Source organism: Plutella xylostella, chromosome 10 (genome assembly GCF_932276165.1).
Source record: "Plutella xylostella chromosome 10, ilPluXylo3.1, whole genome shotgun sequence".
Lineage (NCBI taxonomy): Eukaryota > Metazoa > Arthropoda > Insecta > Lepidoptera > Plutellidae > Plutella > Plutella xylostella.
In genome coordinates, this window is record NC_063990.1 from 5,774,102 (window position 1) to 5,802,087 (window position 27,986).

The following is a 27,986-nucleotide window of genomic DNA, read 5'->3' on the forward strand; positions in this document are numbered from 1 at the left end:
GGGCAAACTTATGCGCTGAGTTGCTTCCCTTTTGGTCTGCTTCAACACACACTTTTCGCCTCTTAATTTAACTGTACAAATGTTTAAGTGGAACAAATTAATGTCTATCTAACTTCTTAGCACATGTCAGCGACAGGATTTGAATCCACATTTCTTCCGTGAGGGGCGGGCGCTTACCCGTCTGAGCTAACACCGCTACATATAAGTAATATACTTACCCCCTTATTCATAGAGAAGTTACAGAACGTTTTAACTAATAAACTGTTTTGTCCCTCTCCGACAAAGTACAATTTGTTCCTTGACGGAGAGGGACAAAACAGTTTATTAGTTAAAACGTATTGTAACTTTTCTATGAATAAGGGGGTTAATGTATAATTTTAGTCAAATAAAAAAGAGGATGTGTGTTTTGACAAATGTTGTTTTTAAAGCATTTTCAACGGGTTATTAGAGTCCCGGATCATCCTCCCTATAAGTATTATAGTAATTTTCCTTTCCTGCATCTCTTCTTGTAGAGCAAGGATGAAATTAACAAAAACTAAACAAATAATTATTTGTGTCACATGTTATCACCACCTTCGAACTTGAGTGATATAATGCTACCTAAACAAATGTCAAACTGAGACATGTGTGGATAAATTGGTACGCCCATGTTAGGAAATAAGACAAATCTTCCAATCTCGCTGTCAAAATTGTAACTCACATCTTGTAGTGATTATTTCGTGTTGGCCATGTTAGCGTTTGTGAGGACAACTGGTATCACACAATTTGTTGCAACTAGCTGTCATTTATATCTTGTCGCAGCCATACTGTGCTACGCAGGGCCGTTAAACCTAATATAAAAAAAACCTAGTTCTCTATGACCGACTGCTTTGTTTTCGTGCACTAGGGCGTGCAAAACCGGAAGGTTTTCAAAACCGGTTTTGAATTTTCGGTTTTTAGCCTCAAAACCGGGTAACCGGTTTTTCACCGGTTTTGATATTACTTAAATATTTTTTGTCATACAGTACTAATTAAACAAGGAACCCATATTCTTAGATAGAGATATCCACAAAACATACGAATAAAACATTTTTTATGATATACTTACCTATTTTTAATCAACCATATGACAAATTAATAATTTAAAGAACAGGAAAAAAAGTTAAATAAGAATTATCATAGTAGGTACTTACTGTTATCACATCTAAAAAAAGTGTGTGGCACCTTAATGGTGTTTTTATATCGTTCTGTTATCATAAATAATTGTATATTTTAAACATACACGCAGATTTTGAAAAAAAAACATTTATCGTCTGATTCTTACGACCACTCTATAGTAGCAGTAAGATGATGAATGTTTTTTTGATGTATTACAGATTTGTTCATATCAACGCAACGAAAGAAAGCCTAACTCATTGATGGACACGATTGCATTTGATTTGACGTCCTCAACACTTCATGAAAAATTCCATAACGTCGAATGCAGTCCCCGCACTTGGCCTAATTATATTTTCAACAACGGTCAATGCAGTCCTGTTTTACCTAGAGTTAGTATGAAGACCACCTTGTTGTGCTTTATTGGGCCAGATTTCAACGTTATAATTATGTGCACCCAGAGTACCTTTTTTTCACACAGCAATAAGTTTTCATACAGCAAAAAATGTGAACTCACACGCACACATCGGTCACTGACGTCGTGTTTGCTTTACTGCGCCTAGGCAGAGTGCCGGCATGTGCACCAGAAAATCGTCACTCAATTTCCATACAATATTTTAGTTCTTTTTTATGAGTTTCAGCATTAATCTAGTGTCCATCAGTGTGCCAACCGATATACAAATTCTTTTATTTTTAGAGTTTATGGGTTCAACTTCTAATGTATGTAAAAAAGTATATAAAAATACGATCAAAATCGGTGAAAACCCGGTTTTCGGTTTCCGGTTTTGAACTCTCAAAACCGGTTATGAAAAACCGTGATATATTGTCCGGTTAACCGGTTTTCCGGTTAACCGGTTAACCGGTTTTGCACGCCCTATCGTGCACTGTGTTTAAGTGTGTTTATTTTTTTCTTGCAGAAAATAAAATATAAATGTAAAGATTTAATCATGATTTATCGTATTATAATATTTTTATGTTGTGTTATTATAAGTTATGGTGCAATAAATGATATGACAGAAAGTTCTTTTGGAAAATACAAGGAAGGGGTGATTGCAGCGTTTGGTGATTTTAATTCTGATGAGCTAACAGACGCTTTTATTATTAGAAATTCTTCAAATATTGAGGTTTTCTTGGCTCACGATAAGGAACCGTTCCTGCGACCGTCGTCGTATGGCTGTAATTTTTCCAACATTATAATTACTAGTGTAGTCCCTGGAGACTTTGATGGCGATGCCTACATGGACATCCTCCTCACTACACAAATTTCTAGCAGTAAAGTTTCAAGTACCCATCAAGTGAGAATTATATGGGGAGGCATGACCACATTGAACTGCAGTGATGCACTTTTGGTGAAGGCAATCACAGTTGGTCAACCACTAGCACTGGACTACAATAGAGACATGGTTCTGGATCTTTTTGGCATAAATGCACAAAATCAAAGAGTATTTTGGGTGTTTGACCAGTCTAGATTAACACCTACTGAAGTGAGGTTAGGCATGGAGAAATATAAGGAAATTAAACTTCCTCATGCTCATTCATTCTTAGATGTGAATGATGACAACGCTGCAGACTTATTGATAACCACCTCCCTGGATGTGGAGGTGTGGCTTAACAATGAACCTCAAGGATTTACATACAACCACTCCATTGAATTACTGGTTGGTCACCCGGTCATCTATGGGCAAGCTTTGTTCACGGATGTTGGTCTATCAGGAGAATTCTACTTAGTTATTCCTGTGTGTTACGATACTGAATGCATTAACAGTACTATCCTCATCTATGACAACCAGCGCTGGTATGACTTACAAGTAGACTTTAATGATGGGAAAGGAACTTTGTGGAGATTTGTTCCTCCGAGGAATGAGACATACTTGGACACTATCACTATGAGGACGGGAGACTACAACATGGATGGATACCCTGACATGCTAATGACCCTCAGTCCTGTCAACAACAATGAGACCAGGGCCTTCCTCCTACACAACATGCCCTGCAATCAGCCAGGATGCAAATTCTATAGGACTTTTGAAGTCCAGTGGGATAGATTAGATTCTATGGGTGATGGAGTTGTAATGGCCGCATTTTATGACTTCTACATGGATGGTGTATTAGACATAATTTATGTCAAAAAGAATACTACAACTCAAAACCATGTTATGCATGCATTCAAAAATGAGCTGGAATATGACACTAACTTCATCAAAGTTATAGTAGTTACTGGCCTAACAAACGAGAAAATACCAACACTGAATGGCACACTGTACAATAGGAAGCTAACTTTTGGTAAACTGCTTTATGATTACTACCTAATGAAAATATTGTCTTTTCAATTGTGAAATCTTTACTATAACTATTTTCTTTCTTTCAGGAACTAACTTGCCGGGGCCTCGCATCAGCTACGAGACCTGGTCTCAAGAAGGCACCTACAGAACTGGTGTCTGTGCTCAACTGCCTCAGTCTGCATACTTTGCACTTCAGTTACCATATTCTATATTTGGCTTAGACCGCACACCTAACTTTGTAGAAACTTTAAATGTTGGTCTCTCTGGATTTTCAAAAAGCTGGACTCAAATTATTCCAAATTCTCAAATATTTGTTATCCCAACACCCCCTAATGACCCCTCTCAGTGGAGAGCCCAGCTCTTTGTTACTCCTAGTAAAGTCATATTGAAAAGTGTTTTTGTATTAACAGTTATAGTAATAGTCATTATTGGCTTTGCTTTGTTCTTACACTGGAAAGAAAGAAATGATAGACAAGATATTATTGAAATTGATGAAAAGACATATGTAAAAATTTAGTATTCCATAAATCCTAACTTTATCATAGTGTAGTATATGTAAGTAGTACCTCCATAATATATTCTAGCCATGTTTGTCTTGCTATTGTAATTAAATCAATCAATTAATGACTACCATTAGCTTTCATAAGAACGATAGTGTGCTCGCTCAATGTTATGTTCTAATGACCAAGACAACTGTGATAACATTCGTGTAAATAGCTATTTAGGGAATAGTTTGTGTCCACTCATTATATTTAAGTTTAGTTTAAGGTACTGTCTACTATTAATATTTAGTAAATTATATTTAAACCGAAATTTGTTTCCGTTCTACATTTTTAAGGAATGGCGTGAGAGATTATGTAAATTAATAACTCAATTTAATTACACTTATGCACACTTCAGGTACCTACAAGAGTAAGTATATATTTTAGATACTTCAATCAGCGTGAAATACCTATGAGGTGACTAGCTATTAAGCCACCCAAGCTCACGCCAGAAAGCCAGATGCCATGATGACTCTATCGTCCATATTCTACCGTAAGTAGGGAATACAAGCCCGGGATCCCGCTCCCCGGGATCCCGGGATCCCGGTCATTTTCCAGTCCCGAAATTTTTGGGATTAAAATTTGCCAATCCCGGGATTTTCGGGATTGACAAAAAAGGGTAAATTAGTATGTAAGGGTATTCTCGTAGCTTTGTTGTCATTAGTTAAATGTCAAATTATTGTTTTCTACACGTGTGACGTCACAGATGTGATAATTTATAAACAAATATGGTTGACACCGTTTTCGCCTGTTTATGAAAAGTAGAACTTTTAAGTTAAAGTTTTGCAATTGGCAAAGTTCAAAAAAATAATAGATTATTTTGTTTGGGCTAATAGAGCAATTATTAACCATATTAGACCTACTTTAAAAAAGAGTCAAGTAGCCTATTGTTTAACTTTTTTAAGAAGTATTTTTTTTTAACTTAGTATGGTCTGACTAAGTTAAATTATAAATACTGTGTTTCCAATAAACCTAAAAACTTTGATTCGTTAGACGTGTTTTTGTTTGTGACCTTAATCCCGGGACTATCCCGGGATCCCGGGATTGTCTTCATCCCGTCCCGAAATCCCGGGATCCCAAATAAAGGCCGGGATTGTATTCCCTAACCGTAAGCCGAAAAGGGAAGAGATTCAGGGTGTCATGAGCGTGACTGTTTAGAATTATGAGCTGATTGACCTCATTTCAGGTTAAGGCATAAGATAAGAGAAACAATTGTAACCATTACAATATTATTTATTTTTTACATTCATTACAGAACCAAGACGTAATATTAATAAACTGATTCCCTTTAAAAAAAACCTAATTTTGTAACAGTAACATAATGTTAAAACACTCCTTGGGTACGGTCAGATGCAGAGAAACCTGACCCCCCTCTCATAGTAAAAATATGCTTTTGACGGGGGTCAGGTTTATCTGCCCCTTACTGTCCCCCTATGTCCACAAGTACATTTTTAGTTGATGATGTATCAAGTAAAAAAATTGAGCAATATGCTAGAGGGGCTTTTGTGATGTCTGAACTTTCTTGCATATTAATTAGTGCTTGTTGGACTTGTGCTTGTGTTTCTTGTCTTTCTTCTTCTCCAACTTTTCTAGTTTCCTGCAATAAAAATTGATTATTTAGGGATTTACATGAAAAGGATGGCACATCATAATATAATGCCCCATCTATGAAATGGAATACTTAGAAGAAATAAACATACAATGGAACTACAGTGGTACTGTAATTATTTAAAGGGCAATTCATTTCGTGTATCATTGAGATGGTTACCATCCAGCTCTTTAGATTTACTCACTTCAGTAGCTTTTTCTTTTGTTTCTTAGTCAGAGAACTGATGAGATCCATTTCGGTGAGGCTCGAGGTGTCTGCCTCCTCCACCCTGGTGGCTGCGAGCGGCATGGCCCCGGGCTTCATGACCAGCCCGCTGTCTCTCATGTGCTGCATCAGTGTGGTCACATCAGGCTTTTCTTCCTCATCTTCCGGACCTGAGGTTGAGGCTTGTAATGCCCTAGCTTCACTCATGGATAGTGAGTACATAGAGCATTCCTTATCTGAAAGAGGTTTGAATTACAGAATTAGAAACAGTTAACAATATAAGATCAAAACTATCAATATTGATATTAGGGCCACATTATAGATTATAGTATACAGTACATTTATTTATTTATAAAATATGGAACGCCAGCAGTTTACACAACACAAAATACAAAGATAAATTAATAGGTAACAATTTCGTAGTGAAAACCATTTAAAGGCATACACATCCTTTTTAAAGAAATTATCTTAAAAACAACAGAATATTAAAGATGGAACAATATAACAAACATTAAAATAATTTGTAGCAAAACAAACTGAAGGAAAAAATATAAGTACTATAGCAATTATTTCTGGCATATTTTTTTCTTCAAGATATTAAAGGAGTCATGAAAGATGTTAATGTTTAATTTATTATTATACATACAGTACATGTACGGTGGCCTGCGCCTAAAAGTATACAGGCAGAGTTTTTAAAATAGCGATCCCTGATAATGAAGGGACCAGGTACATCTGTTATAAATCAGGGGATGTGTTGTGTGTGATGTGTGTAGCAGTGGTGTTTATGTGGATGTGCTTGAGCAGCATGTGAGCTTGAGATCGCTATTTTAAAAACTCTGCCTGTATACTTTTAGGCGCAGGCCACCATACATAATTAAAGGTGCATTTGGATTTGCATGTTCAATAATTACCAGTGTTTATATGTCCCCATTTGTGGCATTTGATGCATCTAACATTTCTGACCAAAATACCAAATGGCTGGTCACGGATTTCGTTGTCTCCTTTGCAGTAGCTTTCTCTTGGTGCATTATATTTGCGTTGCCACTCAAATTTATATTCTGGCTCATTATCTTCCCGTTCTCTTTCTTTCTTTACACCTGGAGGAGGTTCATACATGAAGTTCAAACTTAATTTGTCCTTGCTTTCTTTGCTCAGCATGGCTCTGCAAAATTATCAAAATTTATACTTATTATTACCTATTTCATTTTAAGAATGAGTGAGTGATGAGTGAAATGCCTTTATCTACATATAAAATTGTTAAAAACCATTACTTCTCTGCTATTAGAGAAGTAGGTAATGGTTTTTATCAACTTATGGTGGGATGTCAAGGATGTAGTTATAATGTGAAACATCTTGCATCACATTTACTTACTTATTTTCATGTAATTCTTGCTCCTTCTCGTATTGTACTCGTAATTCATCTTGCTTTTTTTTGTATGCATCTGTTTTCTGTTCTGCCATCCATACCTGTAAACATTACAATGCACATAGAATGGACCCAAATTTTAGGTAACACAATATTGAATACGCTTAAATTATTTGTTTGGAACTTACTCGTTTAAGATTGTCCCTTGAAGCGGGATGGAAGAACTTTTTGCACATGTAATTATTAAATCCCTTCCCCATTTTGTATGATTATTACTTCCACTATTCACAGTTTTCTAAGTTTATATGTAGTTATGACATTAATTTCATCAATTTCATGACAAAAACAACAATGAAAATGAAATGATAAATGATATTCGATTTTTGACAGCAAATTGAATGAAGTAAACCAAGGAAACATCCACCATAATAGAACTACACAGAGTGTTTTTGTGAGAGTTCGTTATTATTCTGAGGTTTTTATTAAGGCGCCGACAGATTAGCGGACGCGGCTTACGGACGCGCGGCTGTCAGCCGTGACTGATAGTGTGCACGGTCTTTTGGGACAGTTCGTGCCAGATCACTCTAGGATGTCTTTGTCGTTCAGCTATCAGACGTCCGAGAGCGATCTGGTAAGAACTGTCCCCAAAGACCGTGCACACTATCAGCCGCGTTCGCTTATGTATCGGCGCCTTTAAAAGTGATTTCTGAAGTAGGAAAAAGCATATCATAAAAAATATCTTATAAAATATCACAAAAAAATAACAGCCATTTGCATTAATAAATACAAGTCTTTGGACAAGTGTGAGGAGAAGCATTATATGAGTACTCGGAATAATAATTGTGAAAGGACTGCAGGACATAGGCACAGAGTAGTAAGGAACGGAACGTTTTTGTATTTACCGAATGAGCGGACTTCAACTTCATCCATTCTTTTCCATTCCAGCCAATGCCATAAAAAAATCTGCAAATGGTAAAGTAAAGTGCAGCAAGTGGTTATGATTTTGTGAATGTGAAAGATTATTTAAAGTTGTGCGTTGTTTGTTTACCATTTAAGCATAATTTGCCAATATTCCTTGTTATTGTGACGTGATTATTCCTTAGACTTTAAACAATTAACGATAAGACTAGATAGGACGGACATTTTCTTGTGTACGACTTTCTAGTGCTTGTAAATCTCTTGCATAAAATAGTGCTAAAAATATTTCGGTTCAGGTACTAACTACTTGATTATTTACAGTGTTATAATTCGTTTCATTTGTCCTAGTTTAGTACTAAGAATACTTGTGAATCTTCAATGTCTCAATGTTTTTGGGCCCATCCATCATTTTAAGATTGTACCTAGGTATTTGATATTCAATTTAGTACGTAGGTACACCTCCTTGGGGACTGAACACCTAAGAAATTTTACAGTAGTTTAATCTGCGAAAAACAGCCACAAATACAGTTGGTAATATTTAATCCAGATTCACAGTTGATGTTTACCTTTTGCCATTGTGTGTTTGCAGTAGGTGTTTAACACATTCATACTATTTTATCATGTAGATGTATTTTTAGAATCCGAGAGCGCCACTGGAGCTTGGCGTAATTATTTTGTATTTATCATAGATGCTGTAGTAGCACAAAATGAAATATGATTTACTATCACATTGCAAGCTGGATATGATTTCATGAAGAAAACAAACAGTGCAAGGACACATTCCTGCAATTCAAAGTTTATGGTGAGTACTTTTGTGTTTTATTTTAATTAAGTAAAAATAATAAAAAAAATATAGCTATATGTAAAATATAATTCTACCTACTTTGTGCCAAATTGTGTAGATACATTAATTTAACCAATTAAGTTTTAAAATACCTGTTGCTCATAATAATACTGCTATACATATAGCTATGTATTGACAACTCTAAAACACATTTTGTATTTAAAATGGCAAAATTTTATCCATATACACCATGAAGAAAGGAATTTCAGACAAAGAATTTTATGTTAACTCTTCGAGTGCCAATGATACCACTGGTACCGAATACACAATATTGTGTAGTCGGCATTCAATATCTTAAGTAATGCTAGATTAAAAATTTAACTTGGCCACAGTATGTGCCCTTTTTATAATATACCATGTTGGGCTCTTTAGCCACGTGAAATATACTGTATTATTTTTCAAACTTCCTTGTTCTGCAAATGATCTATTCTGCAAATAATATGTATTCCTATAACTTTACATTCTGTGAACTCTACTCTATTGAGAAAAAGGAATTATATTTGTTACTAAAAACAAAGTTATTGATAGTTGAAGTTTAATTTGTAACAATAACTAGTGCAGATTTAAAAGGCAGAAGATCCAGTATTCATTAGATAGTTATTTAAGGCTGTCACTAAAGCTGGAAGAAAATCAGAATCTGTCAAATCTAGTGAGGGGGGGTTGAGGTATGCGGGGCGTTCTACGGACAATGACATGAAATTTTAACATAGTACTCGAAAACATAAAAGTGAAGACATGCCACTTTGTTAAAAATATACTAAGTAAGTAATATTGTTTTGTGATACGAAAATATTTATTTTTATTTGAAAGTATTTTTAATATTTAATAATTAATTATATATAAAGTCGTACCCGTGCCGATATACAGGTTGTTGCAAAAAGGGTTTAATACTATGCCGAAACCTACGTGTGCAGCATGTTATTGATGTTATTTCTAAGCCAGGAAATGAAATCAGAATGTAAAAAAATCGCGAAAATATTATCAGAGTTTAATAGTTCAGGGTGTTGTATTAAACTCTGCCCCCGTGTAATAAAAAAAGTATAGTTAGCCGAAAGGGCGTTACTCAGGCGTCACTCTGAAAAACTTTTATCCTACGTAATTTTTTATATTCATGAAAAAAACGCTTCTTCATATAATTTTTTTTTGGTCACGTGACCTTTTAGTTAGACGACCTGTTTTTTTTTGGTGTTTCAAAAGCAGAACAGTAGTTTGCAGAACTCTGCATATACAGGATGTCACAAAAGGTTACGTAGCTGGCAAAGGGATATGGGGAGGTCACCAGAAAAATAATAACATGTAAGTACCCCCGCAAGGGAGTACATTAGTACAAGGCGAGAGTGTGTATTTTTTTTTTTAATTACTTATGTGTATTTGGGATATGATAGAAATAATATTTTTGTTTCTTAAAAACCAAAAAATTTACACCTTGCTGCGCTCTTTTGCTCACTGTAAGTACACCTACAAATATTGCTGTATTAAAAAAACGGTTTTGTTATAACGATTATAAAAAAAAAGTTATTTTCATGTCAAGGAGTCATTTACCTAATTACGATTTCACTCAACAGCAGGTGAACTGAAAAAATAAGTTCTAGTTCTATCATCACTTTAGATCGCAAACATTGTAACTCCACTTTTCTCGGCGAAAAGTACTCTTTGGTGTCAATAGAAACGTTTTTTGAATTCACATGTTTTCCTCTTTATTCGAAAAAAAAAAACTGTATTCCGCATTTTACCATTTGTTTTCCTCTAAACCCCAAACCGTGATTTTTAAACAAGAAAACTTAGTAATTATACCCTTTATTCTCATATACAACGTGCGATGTAGGCGAACGTGAACGAAAACTATGCAATAAGCCTTTGTTTTTATTACTACTTTAGTAAATTACAATAACATACTCAACAATGTTAATTTTTTTTTGCAATGTTATGTTGTTAAATTAAGATCTAATATTTTATTAACATGAAGTTACTTTCAACTTTTTTTTGCATCTATGCGTCGAATCACAGCATAACGGCTGCTGCAGCTTCCTGCTGTCCTGTCCTCCAACCAATCCCACCAGTACTGCAGGTTGCGTCGAATACGAGCCATTCTCTTCGACTTGACAAGACAGGTGCTCCCGGAAGGATCATAGATCGCACGGAACCCGTACCGTATAGAGGCAACGGACTCCTTTGCAACAGCCCCCCAGATTCGGAAGTAGCCCATGCACTGCATGGCGAGCACAGCTGCAGCAATTTTTTCGTACTGAATCATTGGGATGTCATCCCCGAAGGAGGCTCTCAGCCTACCTCACGACCTGTGTGACATTAGAAAAATGCAATGTGCTAACGCCGTTTGCGAGCTTGATTTGCAGGACCACGTTGTATGCCAAGTTCCACAGCAGAGGGGTCCAAGACCTACCGCTGTGGAACTCCGCAACTGAACTTCTTCAGTGAAAACAAACCCTCTCTTTTCGCATCCTTAATGTACTTGTTAGACACGAATGACCTCTGTCAATTTTCTGCAGATAAGAAGACAAGTGATGGTATACAAGAGCCGCCCTAAAGGTTCGCCCTCTAGGGGATAGAGTTGAACGCGGTTACTATTTTTAAGCAAACAGCCAGCGCAACAACCCGCCCGTGGTTCTTATCCTGCTCCGACAGTGAACGAACGCAAAGTATTGTACCCACTATTCGAATCCGCATTTCGGATGCCAAACTGACTGTCCGAAAGGTCGAAACCGTACCACCACAGAGGTATGACTCGTTTGAAGAGCTTATCAGGCTCTTACAGCAATCAGATGTGTCGGTACACTGAAAGATAATCTACAGGCCTGCTTTATTTATTTAGGAGCACTAATGGCCTCCTTTCAGTCATTGAGTCACTGGCACTCAGGCTGCGGTTGAACAGGAAGATAGACTGTCTAAACTAAACAAATCATTTTTAGGCTAGTTAAAAAAAACTTTAGGTGGGTAGTATGCCAACTAGAACTACAAATAAAACAGTATTTTTGTCTCCTCTAAAATTTGGTCACGAGGAGTTACGATGATTACGATCTATGGTGACGCTGACGATATTTTATACAAGGTATTGAAAAAAGGGTATAAAGCTTAGCCAAAAGTGGATTTAGGTGCCATTCTGATCCACTTTTCTTCTACAATTTTGAAAATTCACGTAACAAAACCTTTTACATAGAAACTTATTCGATCACGTGACTTTTTACTATAGAGATCGAATTTATTTTTCGAGAATTTCCAAAACTTGGAGAACAAAAGTTGTTCAGAATAACCCCTGAGTCAAACCCTTTCGGCACAGTATACCCTTTTTGCAACATCCTGTATAGGTAATATCAGGTTTATAAAAGACCTGGGCCTGTAGAGTGAGACTCGGCATGGGGAGTCATAATTTATAGATCTTTTAGGTTGCAGTGGCGAATGGGCACTGGTAGCCCTGCCCTTTTCTATAACTATAACTATAGGTAATTTTATGGCAATTTAAAAATGGTATAACATTTATCTATTTGAAAAAATCATTAAAAATATACATTACCTATCACCCTAATTTAAAAAAAAAAATTCAGCCCTTACTTTAAACTTATAACACCCCTCTATTTCCTTCAGGGGTTAAAAAACCTGTGTATTTAATATTTTCTTATGAGTTTTTTTTTAAAAACTAGGCTCTTACATAGTTGTACATAATATTATGCGGTATTTTATTCCACTTGTAACGCATAAAATTCATAGCTACAGTAAACATTTCATTTTTTTCATGGCGAGATACAGTCGCACTTAACCGCTTTTTTGCAAAGCTTGTTAAATAGATTTAAAAAGTTATGTAAATTTTAGATCTTCAATTTTTAAAAATACTTACTTATTTTTAACAACCTGTAGTGTACAGACTACCACATCTTAAAATATATATATTTTTAATTAACTACGGTTTTTGGTTTCAAATAAAACAAATTATGAACTTACTTTTCAACACCCTGTATATTGTGTAGCTTACCTAGCATACACAACCGTTAAAATAAAATAAATTACCCCTCAGAATATAAACAGGCTCGCGCTTTGGCATACTGCATTGACCGTATAGTTCTTATTCGGAGAATCTAATAAGTGTCATTATGTGCAATGTTTACCTTTATCTATGCATCTGTAACTCTATAGTAAAAAATGTAAACAAATCGAAAAGGCGAAATGTTTTCTAAGAATTTTCGGCTTTTCTGCATCTAAAATGATTAGAAAATTAACTTTCCATAGCAAATGCATATGTATTATAATACTTGTAGTCATAATTTGTTGATTTAATCAGTTTTTGTGAAATATTTGATAAAAAATAAAATGGCGTGGGTATCGCTCCTAACAGGCCGCCACCAGGGCGACGACTGAAGAAATCTGAAATCTGTCACGGTGTCATCATTTTTAAACCGGAATTTATTAGTTTTTTGCAAAAAAAGTTGACTTCTGGTCCATTAAATCCAACTCTTTAAGGTAACTTTGTTAAGAATTTAATTACCTACACATACATATAAGATTCCATGAAAATGGGCCCTCTGATTTCGAGGGTTTTTTCATAATAAGTCAAAAAATGGCAAAAGACATGGTGTGTTTGCAATTTTTTTTAACATACTTATTATAATCCTGCACCAATTTATAAGCAACTAACATGTTCAGTATACCCTCTGCTACAAAATATATTTTTATCAATGTGATAGAAGCCACCGTTTTTCCAATCTAATCAAGTATATCAAGCCGACTTTAGCATTTTAGCTTTAGGGATCCCCTTAAGTATTTACTCAATGTCAACCTCTTGAACTACTTCCCCTTGGTTTAATTTTTGATAATTGTTATAGAATTGCATTTATCTATGTAGATACAGTCATTTATATAAAAAGTTGGTACAAGTAAAGCCATTGTTGTTTTCCACTTCACAGTTGTACTCAATATCGCATTGTAAAGGTTACATGCAACACTAATTCTGCTGGGCTAATTAGAAGCCTTATGTTAATCAAGGGTGACTGCTTCCTACATACCAAATTTCATCAAAAATGATCTAATCATTTTCCCGTGAAAGAATATACCCCGCAAGGGAGTACATTAGTACAAGGCGTGAGTGCGTGTGTGTGTGTGTGTGTGTGAATATAAAAGTTCCAAAAAATCACTAACTATCGCGTTTATAATACTATTGACATTTTATTTATTAATAGAAAACAAACTTATTACCAAAGAAAATAAAAAATTGGCGCCACCTGGTGTCGGCACTTTTGAGGTGTAACTTTTTCATTGCTCATGAGTGTATTAGTAGTTAGTAGGATATCCCATATCCCGAAAGCTATAATTTTCTGTTTCAATCGTCAGTAGCGATACCCGGTTTACGAGCAATGGTAGTTTAGGGGGGGGAGCTTTCTGGGATGGTGACACAAATTCAAACCCAACCTTAATGTTTCATAAACACAATACGTTTTGTAAAAGTTATGTCAGGCATAAACTTTTGATACACAGGCAGTCATAGGCATTGATGATCTTTTGCTAGTTACTCTAGTTAGGCTTATTTAATACGGTTAGCTTAGATAGGTATTTTGTACAAGTACATACAATAATACATGTGGTATTTAATTACTTCGACACTGACGAAACTCCTAAGTATACATCTTGTATCAAAATCAGTCATATAATATTGTGTGCCGAGTGGTCGATTTTTATTATCTTGGATGGGTGTGGCGGGGTGCGGCAGGCTAAACACCGCCTGATCGATAACACCATAGGACTATTCCACTCACTGACCAAGATTGGCCATGTGAAAATGTTGGTACACAACACACATGCGTTTAGTCTGCGATAGGTAGCTGTGTAGCTTTAGTACATACCTATAACTTCGAACTTCAGTAGCGCTGAAATGTACCTACAAAACATGTTCTCTATCATATTATATTCCTTCGATCCTATGATCCTAACTATGTGCAATGTAAATTAGGTGCAGTATACATCTGTACCTAAAGTATAAAATCCCACATAGATAACAGGATAACTATGATATTTTAAATCCTGTTTCTTTATGATTTTATTAAATGTATTCCAAGCCAAGAACGTAGCTCTGGGCAGTCAGCACTTCTGATAAAGCTTGATAATAAGCTGTCCAACCGGTATGATTTGCAATCGATATCGATACCTATGTTGTAGCTTTCAGAAATTATCGTTTGAATAACTAACTACTAGTGCTACTAGATAGGCACTCGCATTTCAAGAGGTTCTCTCAAACATCTCGCAAAATGTGTAATGTTGGTAATAGGATAAAACGCGTTTTAGTCATGTGCCTCGCACGATCATGGCCGCTGCTCAGGTAAAAAGGATGTAATTCCCGATGATATCAAATTCTATTTAGGTACTTGGAGTGCACACACTCCTTCATGTGAACATTTAGGTACAGTCAGCTTCAGAAGTAACTATACATACACTTTTGTACTTTGTCAAACTCAGATACCTACATATACATATATGCCTGTAGAATGATTTGTATTTTAAAATTTTAATTCAATAAAGAACCTTTTAACAATCTATTCCTGAAAGACGACGTCTATATCATAAGTACATTTGAATATTGCATCTGTACATCAGCCTACAGTAAAAAATACATAATCTGATTTATCATAGCATTTTCATATTTGCTTGCTATTTATAAACCCGATAAAAGCTTACTATAACGTCATAATCATAATGTATATAGCAGGTTTGCTTCCATTGGTAACACGTGTTCAGGAGATGTCTGTTGTAGACAAGGGAATTAAATTTTCAGCGGATGGATTTATTCAACTGAAATTCTCTGAACGTAGCATGTACGTACTAGTCAAGGCTAAAACTCAGGAAGTTATCCTTGAGGAAATAGACTGATTGGGGCAGTTCTTAGAAATCTCATAAAGATATCGAATAAATAGTAGCCTAACTATACTTAATTAGTAATATATTATGTTGTTGAATAAATGGTATGATGAGAGGATTGCAGTGTCAACATTGTCGCAGCACTCTACGCATTATAAAGCACTTTTCAATTCAATACTACATTACGTTCTAGTATACTAGATTTTCTTGCGCGTTTCGCTTCCCATTGAAATAGTTTTTCGGTAGGAATTCGGAATTCTATTTCAATATTTACACTGATAAACGCAGTAACGTCATGTAAACTTCAAACTGCATTCAATTTTAATTGAATTTAGATTAGAGGCACATAAAGACCGGTAGATTAGCTATGCACTTTGGAGACGATGTTAGTAAGAAACTGCAGTAACAAAGAATTCTTTGTCTGATCGTCCGAGCTACACACGTCGTCGTTCTAACCGACTTTTACATGCAAATTCGATGTGTGTCGGCAAATGTTTGCGTTTACACGGAATGTAATCATAATCACATTACCTTTTTATTAAGTTCTAAAAATAGGTTGAGAGGCGTTATCGCTGACGTTATCTCAAGGCGAGATCCCGCTGCGCCGCCGCTGGGCCCGCGGGGCTCCGGCGCCGCACCGACTATACTCCCCTCACATACTTGCCCCCATCGGTCAGGCTAGGCCGTGGCTTCGTGAAGTGCGCGCACTACATGGCAGCCGCCGCTCCGCCGCGTCTTCGCGACGGTATCAAGGCGTGTTGTCAAAACAGCGGCACGTCAATTGGTCTAATCAGTCGCCGGCTGAGCGGCAATTACTTACTTGACAGCATGGAAGCAATTCCTACATTTGAGCGCGGAAAGCGCGCTGCAGGAAGACTTCCCTTTATTGAGTTACAGAAATAGATACAGTCATTGTCGCCGGCGCGGGCCGAACGTGATGCATCTCTCCGTCGCTATACTCTCTTTACGACGCAGCGCTCACCCTTGACATCACTATTTATTTTATCTTAATTATAATTTATCTAATTACATGAACTCTATTTGCAATAAAAAATGTGAGCAAGTATGCATATTAGCTTGTTTGCAGCCGCATAAGTGCAGTCGTATTGAATAAATGCTAGTGTACGAGGAGTTGTATGTTAACGACCAACCATTCAAAAACTTATACATAACCAAGTAATCTATTTTTATCTCATACGATATCGTGGAAAGATTTAAATAGAGTGCACACTCGTTATGTCAATTTACTTTAAACCAGTTTTCATTTAGTCCCGAGGAAACGGTTGCAATGTTGTAGAAAACGAACAAAACTAGCTGCACTGCACTGGCATCATTTATTTTGAACGTATAGCGGGGCGGGCCTGCCGCCATCCGCCGGACCCTATCAAATACGTAACTGGCAAATCTTCACAGGTATTTTACTCAGGATATAGAAAGTAGTGTACACGTAGAGCTAGGCAGAAGTAGGCGCGGGCATTTATTTAGATAGGGAGGTGCGGAATGTTTACTGCGGCGCGGCGTCGACATGCTTAGAATTTTAAGGGAGAACGGTACTTTCATTTGTTTTGTTTACTTTACCCACATCCACACGGCAAAATGGCGACCCTATTATGCAAAAGTTCTCTAAAACATGAATATAGTCTTATTGTAAGCTTTCATTGTGACTTCAGTATGACCTGTATGACTGATGGTTTAGGGTTAGGTTAGTTAGGCTATGTTCAGGAGTGGATGTTCTATGGCTGAGGTGACGACACGATGAAACTAATGTGCACAGCTACTGTATAGGCCATAGGCATGTTTTCCAGTCATGCATTTACTATATTGGTAGCTGTGTGGTGCGACCTTTCCAATGGGGAGGAAAACGCAAAGCTATTTCCAGAAACCAGCCACTATCCAGTAGGCCCGATTTTCCAGTTCTGATTAGTTGGTTCAATCGCCATTTTTCTCCCCAAGAATATAATTGCTCAGAACCTGAAAGGCACACTCGATTGAGCTGTCAAAGTTTCACTTGGGTTTCTTTCCCATTCCAACAAAATAACCTCCTCTCTCCTTTGTCCCAGTAGAAGTTGTGGTGCGACTATTCAAGAAAATAAGCCTCTCTCTCCTTTGTCCCAGTGGTAGGTGTGTGGCCCGGGCATGTGGCGGCTGGCGCTGCTGGCGCTGCTGGCCCCGGCCGCGGCCGCCGTCGCCAAGCCCTACTCCATCACCATCGGCTACCTGCCCTCCATTAAGGGGGAGCTGCGCGACCGCCAGGGGTTGGCCATCTCGGGCGCGCTGTCTATGGCGCTTGAAAAGGTAAAGATTAGTTATGAATAAAGGTTACACTGATAGACATTGACATAATTATTATAATGTGTAGAAGGTGTTGTAATGGTGGTACGGTCAGCTACACACTTAGTCCCTATACACTTCTGTACCTTGTCAAACTGACGAACCGTCAATATTTCAATAAATGGATAGGCAGTTTCAGATTGACAAGGTACAAAAGTGTATAGCTACTTATGCAGCTGACTGTACAAGCCGAAACCTATTATACTTAGGATAATCTTCCATATTATATTTTTTTGTTATTTATATGATTTTTAACAGGGTGAGGTCAAGCGGACCACATGTATACAAGATTTTTTTCACATATTTCCGTAAGAGTGATAGTAAAAGTTGTTCGGAATGAGCCGCATGAGTTTCAGATCATTTTTGCTAACATTATTATTATCTAGCAATAAAAAAAATTCAACACCATGTATATCGACGTCACTGACTTCAATACATCTATGTATTGAATATTAGAAGAGTATTTGCATTCTGCATTCTCGTTTGTCAAACACGCCCTCCCACGGGCGACAAAAATAAACACGTGACTTTGCAAAATGGAGACAAAGTCAACTTGAACATTTAATTCTTTTTTCGGCGTCGTTGTTTCGTGCGTTAAAATTGTTTATAAACGTCTTTGTCCTCTGACTTGGATCTGGATAATCAGCGTGCTCAAATTGATAATGCAGGCAGAGGAACTTGTAATGACGTATTATACCAGTAGGTATGACTGTATGAGTCATCTACATGCGTAGTTTTATTAGCAAAAAAAAATTGACTGATCGGTGTTTTATGAATTCTCCGCCCATTTATTATAATATATCTAAGCCGAACAGTTTTGCGGTTTATCCTGGAGCGCTGAATCTTTCTACCGCCAATTACGTTAGGTGTTATTTGATTTTTTTATTTCGTACCGCAAACAAAACATGAACTGACTGAACCACAATTTAATATGGTTGTATTTTTCAATGTTCTAACTGGAACTAAACCTTTGGTTACGATGAAATGCTACTCATACTTATACAGATTAAATTTGATTGCGTAATAATGTCTCGAACATATGCAGCTGAATCATACGAAAATTTTACTTATAAATTTAATGATAATCTATTCACGATCTGAAAAACTTTCTGTAATATCTCAACTCGTCGCCAAGGATGGAGATTATGGCAAAACCTTCCAGTCTTGGAAGAGGCTCGTGTCCTGCAGTGGGCTATTACTGTTGCTTCTTTGATTGTGTTATGATTATGATATGTAAATGTAATTAACAGTGTATAATATTCTTTTGAAGGGAGTGAATAGCATCCCTGATTCAACTGCCAAAGTTACCAGGAGCGCAGAAAATCATCATAATCTCTATTACAGATCAACAACAGCACAGAGATCCTGCCGCAAGTGCACATAGCGCTAGAATGGAACGACACGCGTTGCGACACAGTGACGGCCACCCGACTTCTTACCGACATGAGCTGTTCGGGAGTGGTTGCGTTCTTCGGCCCTGAGGGTCGCTGCCACACCGAGGCCATTATAGCACAGTCGCGGAACCTGCCCATGATATCTTATGTGAGTGATTTGTGATATGGATTAATGTGCTATTTGCTATGTTAGTAATGAGTCAAGCATGTCGGCCATGGCTTCTTCTTAGCAGCGTGACCGTGACAAACAGTCTGGACGGTTGTCACTTTGAACAAAGAATCCCCAGTCAGTTTAGTTTACAGTCGTTGGGTGAACCAGTGGCATACACAGTACAGTTTGATAGCATATTGATATATCGGGGAGTCTGATACCATGCGCTGTCGGCCATGGTAGGTATATCTTGGATATGGTGCTCTGGATTTTTTTGAGGGGTATAAGCATGTCTTCAGCACAACAATGCATTCTTCGAGAGAATAGAGAAGATGTCGCCGAGACATCTCATCCACACGTAGTTCTTGTTTTATTGTCTGGTACTGTAATAGAAAAGGAAATATCTATCCGCCATTCCATTAACGTGTGTTATGTCTACATAATAAGTATTAATCATTGAACACCTTGCAGTTATGGGCTGACGTCTTTAAGGCAAAGATAATTTCCCAATAGCAATTTAGCATAATAAATTCTTTAAACATATTCAACAATAGAAAATAATGTTGGCTAAACATTACGCAAAGGCTAATAGCACTTGGCGCCACTTCAGTCACACTATGGCGCCACTTTATGAGAGATAACTTAGCTACTAATTAAAGCTAACCTATAAAGAGATTAATACACTTCTATGGCCATATTATTGTACTTATTTAAGAAATGCTAAATATAGAATCGTTATTAATAAACTTCTTTTACTATAATTTTAGGTCATGCAGATAAGAATTCTAAGGAATTCGTTTAGAAGTATTTTATTTATAGCTCCAGATATTGTAAATAGGTAGCTGTTGTGTAGGTATGGAAATATTATTATATTTAATGTAAGCGCTGACACAATACGTATGTAAATGTAGGTAGGTAATGGGAATGTATTTTTAGAATCGATTGCAGTGGATTTGATCGATGTCAGCAATTTGCCAGAACACTTAAAATGCATAAGGCATGCCTTTATTTCGTGCGCAGCAACTCCACTGGTATCCAATAAAGTAATATGATTGATATCTTTGTTTACAGAAATGCTCTGATTATCAGACTTCGACCCTCTCCAACTTCGCGCGGCTGGAACCGCCCGACACACAGGTAAATTGACATGCTTTTTAAACGGAATCTTCTCTATTTCAGCCAGGTATATTAAATTGATACTCTCAAAAAAAGATACACACTTAAATATCTGTCACTTTACCGAGCTGGATTGTATAGACCCCAGTCATCCCATCACTGTTAGCATATTACAGGATGTATACATCTACTTACACGTATTTTCTTTCCACGCATTGACCAGCCCCTATTTTTTAGTAGTCTCGAAAACTATCACACCCTATAAAATAGATCACCAACTTTGCCACTACAACACTATCCACCGTCAGCAGGCGACAAAATCTAACTAAACTCACTAATATCCACTTTCACTATATACAGGGTGTTGCCAAAAGGGTATATATTAAGCCGAAGCCTATATAACAAATTATCTACCCTTAACAGGCGACAAAATCCGTGATCTCCCTGCTCCGCTACTACCGCTGGCACAAGTTCTCCATCCTGTACGAGGAGCCGTGGGTGACCGTGGCCTTGACCTTGGAGAACAGTGCCAAGAGGAACAACATGACGGTGAACCACCAGCGGCCGGTCATCGACGGCTTCAAGTGCTGCGAGGAGAAGATGACGTGCTGCGCGCCAGGGTTCTGGTACCAGTACATACAGGACACGAAGAATCGGACTAGGAGTGAGTGTGTTTTTAACCGACTTCAAAAAAAGGAGGAGGTTCTCAATTCGTCGGGATATATATATATTTTTTAATTTTTTTTTATGTATGTTCACCGATAACTCCGCCGTTTATGAACCGATTTTGAAAATTCTTTTTTTGTTGTATTGGGTTGAGCTTCCAGGTGGTCCCATTTTTTTTTCAGAATTTTATCTCACCCCTAAGGGTGGGTAATGGGGTAAAAACAGGGTATGAATTTCCATTTTGGACACAATTAACCGATTCTAATGAAATTAAGAACGTAATAAATATAGTTCTTATAACAATAAAATATGATGGTGACCTTGAGCTGATCTGATGATGGAAACGGAAGGCAGTCAAGGGAACTCCTCAACGGTATATAGCAACTACCTCGTGTTTAGGCTTGAATGATTCGTATTGATTAGTAGGACTTTTTGGTATCATTTGCATCTTACTTTTGATTAAAAATTATTGCAAATAAACTAAAAACTATAAAATAAAATAATAATTTAAAAAAATAAAAAAACCGACTTCAAAAAACTACTAAAATGTAAGTAATAATTTAAGGTTTACACAAATTATATGTGACAGTACAAATATACCTAAGCAGGAACTGTTCTTTTTTGAAGTTGGTGCCATATTTCTTCAGATTACTTTGTCACTGCACCAACATCAAAAAAGAACAGTTCCTGCTTAGGTATATTTGTACTGTCACATATAATTTGTGTAAACCTTAAATTATTACTTACATTTTAGTGGTTTTTTGAAGTCGGTTTTTTATTTTTTTATGTTTTTAAGTGATTGTTGTTTGTTTGTGTCATGGGAGCGCAACCTATCCCTAGTCTTCAAGGTAGTCGATGATATTTCCATATAAATACCTACAGAGAAACCAGCAGTAAGGATGCGATCCTTTAGATTATCATTAGTTTTTGACAGTGGCATAGATATAGCTTTTGCTAGTGGCGTATAACGGCGTATCGTATACGTAGAAAGCTCTCTAGCGTCGATTTAACAGCGCTTACTCGAACTGTGCTGCTTATTCCACAATAAGCGCGTAGCGGACAGATTGGTTATAAGCCATTAGCCATCAGATTATCTCACATTGCAGCGCTCCCACTACACGCGATGCACTAATGGGGCCTCACACTAACTTACCGTAAACTAACCCATGACATCCACTTCTCAGTCTACGTGTTCCTGGGCTCCACCTCCGGGCTGATCGACATGATGACGGCGATGGAGTCGCTGCAGCTGTTCGAGAAGGGCGAGTACATGGTCATCTTCGTCGACATGATGACCTACACGTCCAAGGAGGCCTTGAAGTATTTGATTAGTGAGTTGTTTTGCTTTTTTATGATATTTTTTATAGGTATTATAAGATGTAATTTAAATCAGCTACCATATCAGATTTTGATATCTTGTTTATACTTAGGTATATCCCTTAGCTTAAGGTATACATAATTTACCACAAGGTTGTGCTAGTGCCTCTAATCTAATCTCCAGACGTAAAATAACCTCAGGACTCAGCATCTGTACAAAATCTCCGGTGTCTTTAACCACGCAAATCTTTGACTGGCTTCAATATTAACCTGTAAACCTCCCCTTACAGAGACGGAAGACCGTGGCTCACAACTAGTCTGTCCCTACACCAAATCCTTCAAGAAACGCGCGCAATCACTCCTAGTGGTGGTATCCTCTGAACCTCTCAGTGGTTATGAGGAGTTTACTGCAGAGGTCCGGAGGTTTAATACTATGAAGCCCTTTGAGTTCCCGCTGCCCGCCGTCTTCGAGAATAAGTTTACGAAGGTACGTGTTGTAAGTACTTACGTTCACTTTTTTTTTGTTGTTTTGTGTTTTAGTTAAATAATTCGTTGTGCTTCACGCATTAACCTTTTCCAGCCTGGTCTTAACAATATAGAGCAATTTAAAATCATATTGGTAATAAAACCTTATCTTGGGTTATCCTTACTAAGTCCCTCGGGCTATTGGCGCCCTCGCTACGTTCAGGACCAAACCTTCTCTTCGCCACTAAATTCTAACAGTGTCTGATTTCTCGGGATTTAGATGTAAGTGCTATAGCTATGATCGATAACTAATCGTATATCGATTGTGACCATAAAAGTAATAAATCATTGTGACTGAGTCGCAAGAGTGATATCGCATAGGTTTGAGTGAATAGAGCTTTATTGTATCGAAAGTGTGATTGTTTATGAATTCGATGGTATGATGTTGACATAAAATATGTCGCAATCTTGATAGATTGAGTAAACAGATTTATACGACACAAGCCCATCCCTGTTCTTCAACTATTGGGTGGTACTTACTTGACCATATGCTGAGTTTATGTATTTTATTATTACGTCATGTTGTGCCTGTTGATATTTGTATGATATCGATTTTATAAACGATAAACACGTGCTAGATACAGGATGTAATCGCCATGTTTGTGCTAGTTCAAGGTCCTTTTAAGGATTAGTTTGCTGCCATTTCAGAATTAAGATATCTTTATGCTTTACTATTACTATCGTAATATATTGTATACTTGGGTAAATTATAAGTTGAATATCGCTCTATTATATTGCACAGATATACACCTAAAAACCAAGAGGACACTTTAGGAAACTATTTATAATTTACAGCAAAGAGGGAATATCCAGTAGTGGAATACTATTATGTGATGTGAACAATTATGATAATGCCACCGATTAATCATACTTGATTTTCCCTAGCAAATTAGGAATATATATTCTGGTTTGATTCTTCATCCACCGTATATTCTCTGACTAATTATTAAAATGTATGTGAACCTAAAAATAGTGTATAAGTTATCTAAATTCCATAGCATAATCCGCCACTTTCCTTCCAGTACGTATCAATCTACGCGGCCTACTTATACGACTCTGTGATCCTGTACGCGCGCGCCCTGCACAAGATCATAACTCGGGAGACGCAGAACGAAACCCTCACGTATGAGAAGCTGATGAGCATCGCCACTAATGGGTCCCAGATCGTGTCCACCATGATCGCTAGCAGCCCTTACAAGAGTGAGTAGTTAAACTGTGTTTTATTCGCGAGCAATGAAAATGTTTCAGTGACATCACCAAATTAATCGTAAAGCGGAATAAAGTAGCTTAATTACGCCCTCTGCAATATTGTAGTGCATTATAATATTATGAACTATTTGTGTTCAAATTTTAAATTAAATGTGTGAACGAAAATTACGTTCATTTGGTGTTGCCATTTTGTGGGTGAAACTTTTTCATTGCTCGTACTCGCGACTATTTTACAAGCGGAACGTTTAAGTTTTCTGATATGCTTATGGTTAGGCGTATTGTCAAGAAGGTCAAGGATGATGGAACGATAGTCGATTGATAGTAGATATTTAGGAATTATGGCTATACCTGTGTTCTCCGACATATTGCGGGTTGCCGCCCAAAATTATTCAGTTTTTTTTAATGATATAACAGAAGACAGTCTAACTCAAATAATACAAGATTGTCACAACAAATGAAAACTATTTCCCTAATCCTATCCCTATAAACAAACACATCTAAGCCAACGCAGATAATCTTTCAATATCTCCACATCTTTTATCTAAGAGGCATTCTACATCAGAGTTGTTATCCCCTTTTATCTGCAAGGCGGTTTAGCACAGCATTGTTCTTATCCGCAGGTGTGTCAGGCATGTCGATACGGCTGGACGAGCGAGCCGACTCTGAGGGTAACTTCTCCGTGCTGGCCTACAAGCCGACCAACTACAGCGACGAAGATATCAAGTGTCTGTACAGCATGATACCGGTGGGGCACTTCCAACAGAGCAGCCGGGAGTTTCCTGTAAGTTTGCTTGATGTAAAGGGTGTGGTAACAGTGGGGTAGTAAGTGAAAAGGGGGTGAGTTAGGTTGTCATTGTTGACTTTTTTGTTTTACGATGAAATGCGTGAAAAAATTAAATTACCCTCGAAAGTTTTAAACAATGCTTATAAATGTAACACAACAACAGAAACAAACGGTTTAGGACAGTTCTAAATATAGCAATAAACTGTTTAGATCAATCAACAAAATTACCCGTTATAAATCAATGTAAAAATAGAACGGTAAACTAATGAGCGGATTAAAGTAAATTAACTAATGCATTGTTTGTCCTACGTAATGTGTTCCTACTAGTATTTTGATATTGATGTAGGTAGTTATTGCATCAAAGAGTAAACATTGTAGACTGAAATGAATATTATAGCTGTATAATCTTTTTTATATGTATTTGTTATCAAACTCGAAACTCAAATAAGCCGAATACTGTTTACTCTCTTTAAAGGGTTGTGAATTTAAGTGTATCATACCAAACAAAAATCAATTACAAACACATATATTTTTTTAAGCCTACTTATTTGCCTACAACTGGGCAAAGCCCCTTTTTTCTTCCACAAATAACGAACCCTACCCAATCTCCACATTCCAGGAGTACAAGCCCAACAACCGCCTGATCGTGGACTGGCCCGACGGCGTGAAGCCCGAGGACGAGCCGTCATGTGGGTTCCTCAACGAGAAGTGCCCTAAGGATGATTCACAGATCACCTCACTAGGTAATGACTATCGTATAATATTATACAGCTAAGTACTCGAGAAGTAAAGCGAGGTTAGGTGAATGGGAGAGTGTGGGTGGAGAGACATGTCGCCTTACTTCCCGAAGCATCGAAGGGAGTAGTCTGGTGGAGGGTTTAGGTCTTCTGAGTGATGATGATGACAAAAACTGAAGCTGGACTAATATAAATGTTTTCCATGGTGAAATAATAAATCCGTCAGATATTTTATGTATATTTAAATATACTTGCACCACAACTACCTCACAATCATATAGACTTACTCTCTTCCATCCAAAGGTTGTCTGGTAGAGATTGCTATAAGCAATAAGGCCGCCTTTTGTACTGTTTTATTTTTAAGTTTTGTTTTTTGTAATTTTTGTTCTTGGTGTAAATAAAGTGTTTTGTATTGTATTGTATTGTATAAGTAAACCCCAGTGTAAAACGATATAAAAGTTCATATCTGTGGCACATAGGTTCTATTTTTATTCTATAGTTTGATACGGCCCTAAAGCGACCGCAGCAGAAGGGCTGAGGTACAGTTTATAAATGACTCAGGAAGCTCCTTTCCATCACTCTGAATAACTTTTTAGCACTGCTTATTTTGTCCATTTCTAAAATATATTCAATCGACTTTTTCGATCTTTCTAGTGGTGGCCGGCACGCTAGCAGTGACCCTGTTCTGCGCGCTGGTGGTGACCATCAGTATCTACCGCAAGTGGAAGATCGAGCAGGAGATCGAGGGGCTGCTGTGGAAGATCGACCCTCAGGATATATCAGGGTACCTGGGCAGCGGGCTCGTGTGGTCGCCTAGTAAGGTAAGTCTTTCTGTTAGGACGAGGCCCCATTGGTGCCGCGCTGCGTTGTTTTCCGTATATTTTTCAGGTTCTAATAAATAAGCAGCGCGGTGATGCACCGCAGCAATTGGGCTTCTACCTTAGCGTGTTGGTAAACGTGGCGGCAGTCAAATTAGCGTCGCTGACTGTGCAGGGTGCGCCAAACGAATATAAAGTACAGTTGATACGTCACTCGGGGAGGCTCCTCCTCCTCATCTTCCCGAAGTAAAACTAAGTTAAAGTGTTAACAACGTAGTATTTTTACTGAACACTCTCTAGGTTAATAGGCCAGTATTTTTTACCCAGTGCAGCGAACCTGAGCGTGTTAGTTAACCTTGTCCGAAATACCAACGTTAATTATTTATAGAAACCCTAAACAAACTGACCTTATACTTGGCCAGACACTACAAACTTAAATACTAAAGCCGGAAGTCGTGATATTTGCTCGTTCGCGTCACGGGGTCTAATAATAGTTTTGTAACCAACGATTTTGTTTTATTTACAGTTAAGTTTAGCGAGTGGCATTTCGTGTGAGAGCCGATGTTGTCCACAAATATTTGCGACGACAGCCGAATACCGCGGCAACGTCGTTCGAATAAAGGAGCTCAAGTTTTCAAAGAAAAAAGTAAGTATATTTTCCGCGTCTACGCCGATGTTCTCGTATTATCGCATCCCATTAGATCCGGGATTAGCGTAATCTTGTCAGAGTCTATTTTGATGGTTATTTATCGCAAACTTCCTGTCCTTGACTCGCGAATGTTGCTTTTCAACTGTTTATTATCAATAATAAATATCGATGAAATAAATTTAATGTTTACTTGTAGTTAATCTATTTTCAGAATAAAATATTTCGCTATAAACATTAATCGGGGGTATGCGATACGTATTTCAGTATATCGCATATTGTGTATCGATAAGTATGACGTATCATAGCTGTCTATGTATTAAGATGGCAAGCATGAATGCGCCTTTGTTTATAAATACTTTATTAAAAATACATAACTTTGTTTATACATTCTTTCTTAAAGTATTTAAAAACTAATTTGAAAATACACTACGAATCTAAATCACATAACTGCAGTACATTTAAAATTCAAAATAGCTCTTCATACCTTTACAAAAAATATACGTAACAAAGCACCACCACCCTTTCTCCGGAAATA

The 27,986-nt window shown here is 37.2% G+C and overlaps 3 protein-coding genes across 8 annotated transcripts in view; 2 read left to right on the forward strand and 1 right to left on the reverse strand.

Moving 5' to 3' along the window:
- Window positions 1-2,035: 2,035 nt before the first annotated feature.
- On the forward strand, window positions 2,036-4,229 carry LOC105380589 (T-cell immunomodulatory protein). Its single transcript, XM_011550178.3, has 2 exons — window positions 2,036-3,417; window positions 3,503-4,229. The coding sequence occupies exons 1-2, from the start codon at window positions 2,082-2,084 to the stop codon at window positions 3,931-3,933; spliced, it is 1,767 nt and encodes a 588-aa protein (XP_011548480.3). The 5' UTR covers window positions 2,036-2,081; the 3' UTR covers window positions 3,934-4,229.
- A 944-nt stretch (window positions 4,230-5,173) lies between these two features.
- Window positions 5,174-7,517, reverse strand: LOC105380590 (corepressor interacting with RBPJ 1). The gene is made up of 5 exons (XM_011550179.3): window positions 7,326-7,517; window positions 7,144-7,238; window positions 6,683-6,933; window positions 5,752-6,007; window positions 5,174-5,555 (listed from the first exon to the last, which is right to left on the reverse strand). The coding sequence occupies exons 1-5, from the start codon at window positions 7,395-7,397 to the stop codon at window positions 5,492-5,494; spliced, it is 738 nt and encodes a 245-aa protein (XP_011548481.2). The 5' UTR covers window positions 7,398-7,517; the 3' UTR covers window positions 5,174-5,491.
- Window positions 7,518-8,003: 486 nt separating this feature from the next.
- Window positions 8,004-27,986, forward strand: part of LOC105380619 (receptor-type guanylate cyclase Gyc76C) — a 29,194-nt gene continuing 9,211 nt past the window's right edge. The window contains exons 1-13 of one of the 6 annotated variants that reach the window (XM_048623706.1): window positions 8,004-8,109; window positions 8,694-8,857; window positions 17,870-18,049; window positions 19,430-19,627; window positions 20,702-20,767; window positions 21,170-21,410; window positions 22,597-22,743; window positions 23,020-23,225; window positions 24,277-24,454; window positions 25,084-25,244; window positions 25,867-25,990; window positions 26,639-26,805; window positions 27,329-27,448. In XM_048623706.1, coding sequence (XP_048479663.1) covers window positions 17,891-18,049; window positions 19,430-19,627; window positions 20,702-20,767; window positions 21,170-21,410; window positions 22,597-22,743; window positions 23,020-23,225; window positions 24,277-24,454; window positions 25,084-25,244; window positions 25,867-25,990; window positions 26,639-26,805; window positions 27,329-27,448 — 1,767 coding nt within the window. In that variant the 5' untranslated portion in view covers window positions 8,004-8,109; window positions 8,694-8,857; window positions 17,870-17,890. Of the gene's footprint in view, window positions 8,352-8,681; window positions 8,858-17,869; window positions 18,050-19,429; window positions 19,628-20,701; window positions 20,768-21,169; window positions 21,411-22,596; window positions 22,744-23,019; window positions 23,226-24,276; window positions 24,455-25,083; window positions 25,245-25,866; window positions 25,991-26,638; window positions 26,806-27,328; window positions 27,449-27,986 lie in introns of all 6 variants that reach the window. The other 5 variants (XM_048623705.1, XM_048623704.1, XM_048623709.1 and 2 more) reach the window with 5 other exon arrangements.